Source organism: Paroedura picta, chromosome 9 (assembly GCF_049243985.1).
Source record: "Paroedura picta isolate Pp20150507F chromosome 9, Ppicta_v3.0, whole genome shotgun sequence".
In the NCBI taxonomy this organism is placed as follows: domain Eukaryota; kingdom Metazoa; phylum Chordata; class Lepidosauria; order Squamata; family Gekkonidae; genus Paroedura; species Paroedura picta.
The window spans coordinates 70,484,874-70,491,866 of NC_135377.1; the positions used below are offsets into that span (position 1 = coordinate 70,484,874).

At 58.7% G+C, this 6,993-nt stretch overlaps 1 protein-coding gene across 1 annotated transcript; it reads left to right on the top strand.

Annotated features, from left to right (window-relative positions):
• Window positions 1-1,156: 1,156 nt before the first annotated feature.
• FOXQ1 (forkhead box Q1) lies at window positions 1,157-4,704 on the top strand. The gene has a single exon (XM_077353294.1). It carries the CDS (start codon window positions 2,944-2,946, stop codon window positions 4,069-4,071), a length of 1,128 nt encoding a protein of 375 aa, XP_077209409.1. The 5' UTR covers window positions 1,157-2,943; the 3' UTR covers window positions 4,072-4,704.
• Window positions 4,705-6,993: the final 2,289 nt, after the last annotated feature.

Consider the following 6,993-nt stretch of genomic DNA (forward strand, 5'->3'; position numbering starts at 1 on the left):
CCACTTCAAGGTCAGGAGGTGAATTTCTTCCAGGCCAGGCTTGCAAGCCTGGGATTGGGGGTGGGCATCATCCTGGCATGGGATTGGAGCCACTGTAGAAGAAGAAGAAGAAGAAGAAGAAGAAGAAGAAGAAGAAGAAGAAGAAGAAGAAGAAGAAGAAGAAGAAGAAGAAGAAGAAGAAGAAGAAGAAGAAGAAGAGTTGGTTCTTATATGCCTCTTTTCCCTACCCGAAGGAGGCTCAAAGCGGCTTACAGTCGCCTTCCCTTTCCTCTCCCCACAACAGACACCCTCTGGGGTGGGTGAGGCTGAGAGAGCTCTGATATCACTGCCCGGTCAGAACAGTTTTCTCAGTGCCGTGGTGAGCCCAAGGTCACCCAGCTGGCTGCATGTGGGGGAGCGCAGAATCGAACCCGGCATGCCAGATTAGAAGTCCGCACTCCTAACCACTACACCAAACTGGTAAGTAGGGAGGTAGTTGTGAATTTCCTGCATTCATCCTCACCTACTCCACAGGGTATCTATGGCCTCACCTACCTCACAAGGTGTCTGTTGTGGGGAGAAGGGAAGGCAATTGTCAGCCACTTTGAGACCCCTTCAGGTAGAGAAAAGTGGGGTATAAAAGCCAACTCTTCTTCTTTCCCTTAATGAAATTTGGACTTTCTAGCAATGAATGACATCATGCGGGACAAAAGAAGTATTTCACTGGTTCAGTTACCAGAGCCCCTATAAACCCTTTGGACTCCCCCTTCTGACCTTTTTCAGTCTGTGCCAGGCCCCCCCCCAGGGGACCATATAGCCCCCATTGAAAATGGCTGTTCTGAATCACTGACTTCCATTTATTGAGGGGTAAGTAACTCAGTCTGCGGACTGCACAGTAAGTCTACTACAACACACTTGTATAACTTGTAGCAAGAACGTGGGGGAGGGGGATGCTAAAATTCTTGGATTCCAGCAAGTACAGTCAGGAGGGATCCTGCAGAATAAGCATCACAGTATTTACTTCGATAAAATGCTGGACCCACACACAAACACCCATTGTGCCATTAAAAGAAGAAAAGAGGTAGTAATCTTACATAGAACCATAGAGTTGGAGGGGACCTCCAGGGTCATCTAGTCCAACCCACTGCAAAGTGCAGGAAATTCACAAGTACCTGGCCCCCAACAGTGACCCCAATTCCATGGCCAGATGATCCCCAGCCCCAAGAAAAACAGAATCCCTGGCCAGTCTAGCCTGGAAGAAATTCGCCTTCTGATCCCAAAGTGGTGATGGGCATTTCCCTGGGGAAGCAAGAAGGGGCCACAAGAGCCAAGCTCAGACACAATCCCTTCTGCCCTCCCACTCACAATCTGCCAAGTTCACAGAATCTAGACTGTTTAAAAACATCCACAGGATTTTATATTGGCAGACAGTTCACAGTTATGTCCAGGTTTTATTTTTTTAAAGAACTTTCCAGGATGTATCACTTGTTTTAGAGGGAGAGCAAACTTTGAATCTGGGGGCACCTTGAAGACCCCCACATTTTATTCTGGGCATAAACTTTGGTGTGCCTGCAGCAGCTGATCCCCAGAATCAAACTAGGTGGGTCTTCACCACGCCCAGGACTCAGTCTTTGCTCTGCTACTTCAACCCAACAGCCGACACACCTGGATTTTTTTTTTAAAGGACTGTGTTTGGGGGGGGGGAGTCATCTTCTATTCTGTGCCCCCTTCCTTTCCAGTAAATACGGTAAGGCTCTTGTAATGAATTGGTCGATATCGAAGCCGCCGTCCCCGGAGCCCCGAGAGGCGCTCTTCTCTGGAGAGATCGCGCCGTGACAGGTCGAGCTCCGCCACCTACCCGTCGGCTCGCCCTTGACACCTGAGCCGCCTCACCTGCCGGGACCGGCGCAGGGCTCCCTGGCGCTGGGGGAACCCCCCCTCCGAGGGGGCGGGCCTTGGCGGGTCTTCTTGTCCTCCCCCCGGGCTAGGCAGATGCCCACCTTGGCCGGGCTACCTGGCCGCCCCACCCCGCCGCCTGGCGCGGAGGCCTCCCCGGGGAGCTCCGCCTCCTCTCCAGCCGACAGGGCTGAGTTATAATGGGCTGGCCCGAGAGACAGCGCGAGAGAAGGGCAGCAGGAGCCGCTCCAGCCCCGACACACTGACAGAGACCTCCGGACGCGCCGTCGGGGCAGCCGGCCGGCCGCCGACAGACTCCAGCCGAAGGGAGCCCAAGGCGTAAACCGGACCAGCAACGCCCGCCGTCCCGCCACCTGTTCCCTTCCCGGCGCTGCCCAAGGGAAGCCGAGCGCCTGCCCGGCCGGTGGCTCTCGACAGCGCGGCCCGACGCGGATCTCGCACGTCTGCTGCAGCCCGACCTGGCTGCGCTCCCCTCGCCCCTCGGCGGACTCTGGCTGTCCGGAAGCCACGGGGCGGAGGCCGAAGGGAGGAGAGACAGGCGGCATCTTCGCGGGCAGCATTGGCTTCCCCCGCCGCCGCACCAAATCGCGAACTGCCCCTCTCTCTGGGTGGACGGAGCGGTCGAATTGCTAAGGCTCGCCCAGGTGGGAAGCCGCGGCCAGTCGCCGGCCGCTCGTCCGAAGTCGGCCCAACAGGACCTTTTGCTCGCGGAAGCCTCTCCAGAAGCACGGGCCGGCCTTTCTGGAGCCAGGAGCCCCGGTTTGCCTCCCCATCACCCCTCCCCCCAACTCCCCCCCACCGTTCCCGCTTGGAAAAGTTCCCCGAGGCATCCAGCCGTCTCCCGCGCGTCTCCCGCGTCTCCGCTGCGCTCCGGGGCTGAAGGGAGCCCGGCTTCGTCTCCCGGGGACTGACAGCGGCGGAGAAGCGACCGATCCTTCCCCAGGCGGCCGTGGTGGGGGGCAGGCTCCAGCCATGCGCCCCAAGGCCGCCTAGCTAGCCTCCTTCTCCGCCCGAGGCGGCCCTCCCTGCAGGGGGTCCGGAGCCGCCATGAAGCTGGAGATCTTCGCGCCCCACTACGAAGACAAGCTCGGCGGCAGCAGCAACAGCAGCAGCGCCGAGGCGTCTCCTCTGGCGGCCGAGAGCGAGCTGGGCTCGGACGGCGACTGCGCCGCCTTCAGCCCGGCCAGCGGCGCCTCCTGCGGGCCACCCTCGGCGCCCTCGCCGCCTCCCCGCGGCGCGCTGCCTCCGTCGGCGGGCGGCTGCAAGGCGTCGTCGGGGGCGGGCAAGCCCTACACGCGGCGGCCCAAGCCGCCCTACTCGTACATCGCGCTGATCGCCATGGCCATCCGCGACTCGGCCGGCGGCCGCCTGACGCTGGCCGAGATCAACGAGTACCTGATGGGCCGCTTCGCCTTCTTCCGCGGCGCCTACACCGGCTGGCGCAACTCGGTGCGCCACAACCTCTCGCTCAACGACTGCTTCATCAAGGTGCTGCGCGACCCGGCGCGGCCCTGGGGCAAGGACAACTACTGGATGCTCAACCCCAGCTCCGAGTACACCTTCGCGGACGGCGTCTTCCGACGGCGCAGGAAGCGCCTCAGCCGGCCCGGCCCCTTAGCCGGCCCGGCCCGCTCGCCCCCGGCGCCCGCCTCGACGAACTCCGGCGCAGACCAGAAGCCCCCGGCCTCGCCGCCCGAGCCGGCCTCGACGACGGCCGCTGCCTCCTCTTTGCCTCCTTCCGGCTCCAAGTTCAGCAGCTCCTTCGCTATCGACAGCATCTTGAGCCGGCCTTTCCAGCCCTCCGAGCAGCAGCAGCAGCAAAGCCCCGCAACGCCGGCCGCAGAGAGGGCCGTGCTTTGGTCCGCCCCGTCGGGCTACCCGCGTCTTCTCCCCCCGCCCACCCTTCCCTACTCGCTGGTGACCCCTTTCCAACCCGCGGCCGCCTCCCGTCTCTATCCCTTCGTGCTACCCGATCCCCTGATGCTAGAAGGACCCCGGAGGGAGCCGCCGACCCCCAGCGACCCCCAGCCGCTCTTCCCGTCCAAGACTCCGTCGGAAGCCCTGTCCGCGGTCCCGCTCGGCCTCTCGCCGTTCTACTGCCCCCTTCGGCTACCCACGTCACTGCAGTGCGTCGCCTCCTACCGGCCTTACCCAAAGGAAACCCCGCCGGTGTGATGAAGGTGACGATGCTAAAACTGGCCAACCCCCCCCCCCCGAAATGGGGTCCGTCAAGGCCGGGACAGCGGAGCCCCTTCGCACGTGTGCAAATTCCGAAGCTGAACACGGAAAGCGAGACTGTGCCTTAATGGTGGAGACCCAAACACCCTACTACTTGACCGCAGGGCCGACGGGTGAACTGCAGAGGGTTAGGGGAGGGGGGGCGGCACTGATTCCTCTCTCGCTGCCGCAAAAGCAGGTTGTTGTGTGTGTGTGTGTGCGGGGGGGGGGGGAGTTTGTGCCATTCGCAGAAATGCGCAGTGCGCACCCCACGCTGGTTGCTCCGCTGGACTCGGGAGGACCTTGGCGTCGCTGTCCCCGAAAGGGCGAGCTCTTCTGTTTCCACGAAGCCTGCAATTCTGGACTTGCGGAGTGCAAGAGTTCCGTGCGATCCTTCGACGAGCTTATCCCCCCCCCTTCCAAAAAAAGGCTTCAGTAGGACTGTCAACTTTTCACAATGGCCGGGGGTCTGGCAACCTGGCAGCCTTGGGGCTCGGGTCAAGCTAATAGCAAGGGTTGCCGGAGGAGAGTGGATTGGGGCCATTCGACCCTTAAGACTAGGGGTAGTCAACCTGTGGTCCTCCAGATGTCCATGGACTACAATTCCCATGAGCCCCTGCCAGCGTCTGCTGGCAGGGGCTCATGGGAATTGTAGTCCATGGACATCTGAAGGACCACAGGTTGACTACCCCTGCTTAAGACCACGGCGCCTCAGCAGGAAACCTCGGTTCAGGGCCACGATTCCCCGGCAGTCCTAAACAGAGTCCCTCGGGGGGATTTTCTTTCATTTCAGGGGTCTTGCTCCCGAGTAAGGCTTCAATTCAGGTTCTTGGACGGCCGTCCCCAGCTCAGCTCCTCTGGCATGAACCTTGTGAAACCTGGGATGAGCCAGGCCGCTTTCTCGTGCTAGGCCGGCAACACGGCCCTAGAGGCAAGGCGGGCTCGATCCCCCTGCCCCTCCTCCACATGCAGCCAGCTGGGGAACCTGGGGCCAGTCACAGTCCCCTTAGAGCTGTTCTGGCAGCACAGTTCTGTCAGAGCTCTCTCAACCTCACCTACCTCACAGGGTGTCTGTTGAGGGGAGAGGAAGGGAATGTGATTGATTGTAAGCCTTTGGGTAGTGAAAAGCGGGATATAAAACCAATTGTTCTTCTTTCACACCTGCTAAAAAATAATGCAGCAACCGGTCGCCCCAGGCTGCAGGGGTGGGAACGGCCCGCGTTTCCCAAGGCAGGCCTCCCTTCCTCAGCCCTCCTACTTGGCCGAGCCGGAAAGGCACGTGTGAACAGGCCTGGCCAACCCGCATGCACTGCACTGCCGTCAGGATGAGGGGTTAAATCAGGGGTAGTCAAACTGCGGCCCTCCAGATGCCCATGGACTACAATTCCCATGAGCCACTGCCAGCTGATGCTGGCAGTGGCTCATGGGAATTGTGGTCCATGGACATCTGGAGGGCCGCAGTTTGACTACCCCTGGGTTAAATTATTTACAGCTTCGTTCCAAGGCACCAGGGTGATGGATTTGAATCAACCTGACTCCGATTTCGATTTCAAGGATCGGGCAAAATCGGTCTTTTGGGGGGGGAGGGGGGGGTCTGTCCGCGCGCTCAAGCGGGAACGGGTCCACCTCTTCCCCCACCCCCGCTGCCACCTTTCGAGGTGCCCTATCCTGAAAACACTTGATCTCGGCCTGGCAGGAGAAGATTTTCAGGAGAAGAGGTCCGAGGCCGCCCGACTCACTGCCACTGGAAAAGGAAGAGTGATTTTTGGGAGGGGGTGGGTGGGAGGGGGGGATGTGCCTGTCGTGTTGTGAGTGTGTGTGCGTGTCGGATGAAATTCTCGATCAGGGTTCTTTTCCAATAAAAGTTGCAATTTGTTTTGTTTTTTAAAAAGGTGCGTTGCTGCGTGCTAATTGTCTGCCCCTCTCCCAGGAGGATGGCCTGGAGGGGAATGACACCACCTGACAACTGCTGCTGCCAATCAAATGGTTCTCCAAGGGACCCTGCCAGGCAGCCCACACTGGATTGGCCAGAGGTTCTGTTGGGGGGGCATCATCTGGGCACTATGAGTGGGCAGGTGTAGTCGTGAGTTTCCTGCATTCTGCAGGGGGGTTCGGCTAGATGACCCTGGAGGTCTCTTCCAATTCTATGAAAGGGCCACTGGATTCCCGAAATAATCAAAAAGGGAAACAAAAACCCAACCTGGCAGGACAAGTTAGGAACCAAAAGCTTGGTCTGCAAAAAAAAATATTTTTAATTCAAATACAAATATTTATTACAATGACCTGCACATCATAAAAGCTGAAAGCATTGATAAAATCTCAGTTATCTAAACCAGGGGAAGTCAACCTGTGGTCCCCCAGATGTTCATGGACTACAATTCCCATGAGCCCCGGGCAGCAAAGGCTGGCAGGGGCTCATGGGAATTGTAGTCTATGGACATCTGGAGAACCACAGGTTGACAGTGTAGCACAGCAAATACAAAATCAACTGTAACACATGGAACATATGTTTTGACCCTGAAGAGTCTTCCTCCGTGGTCAAGCAAGTTAAAATGAATTTATGTACAGTGTAAAATATAACATTCGGGGCTGCTAGGGAAGTAACAAAATCTAGAGTGATGTTGCAACGAAGATGCGTTGCGCAGAAGAATGTCTTAAGATGGAGCACTCAGCTCCGTGTCGCCCATCTCCCGTTCAAAGCGCGAGCTCCGGTGTTCAGCAGGTGCCTTAGGATCTCCTCCAAGCGACCGCTGAGAGCTTTGCAACCCCATCCAAGCGGGTTTCCTCGAAATGAGTCCCACTCTCTGCCCTCCCGACCCCCCAGGCCTGCCTCTCCAGCGTGGCACCCTCAGTCAATGAGGTTTAACGCTGCGTGAAAGT

Coding starts and splice junctions, on each gene's coding strand:
- FOXQ1 (XM_077353294.1), top strand. CDS start 2,944: ATGAAGCTGGAGATCTTCGCGCCCCACTACGAAGACAAGCTCGGCGGC.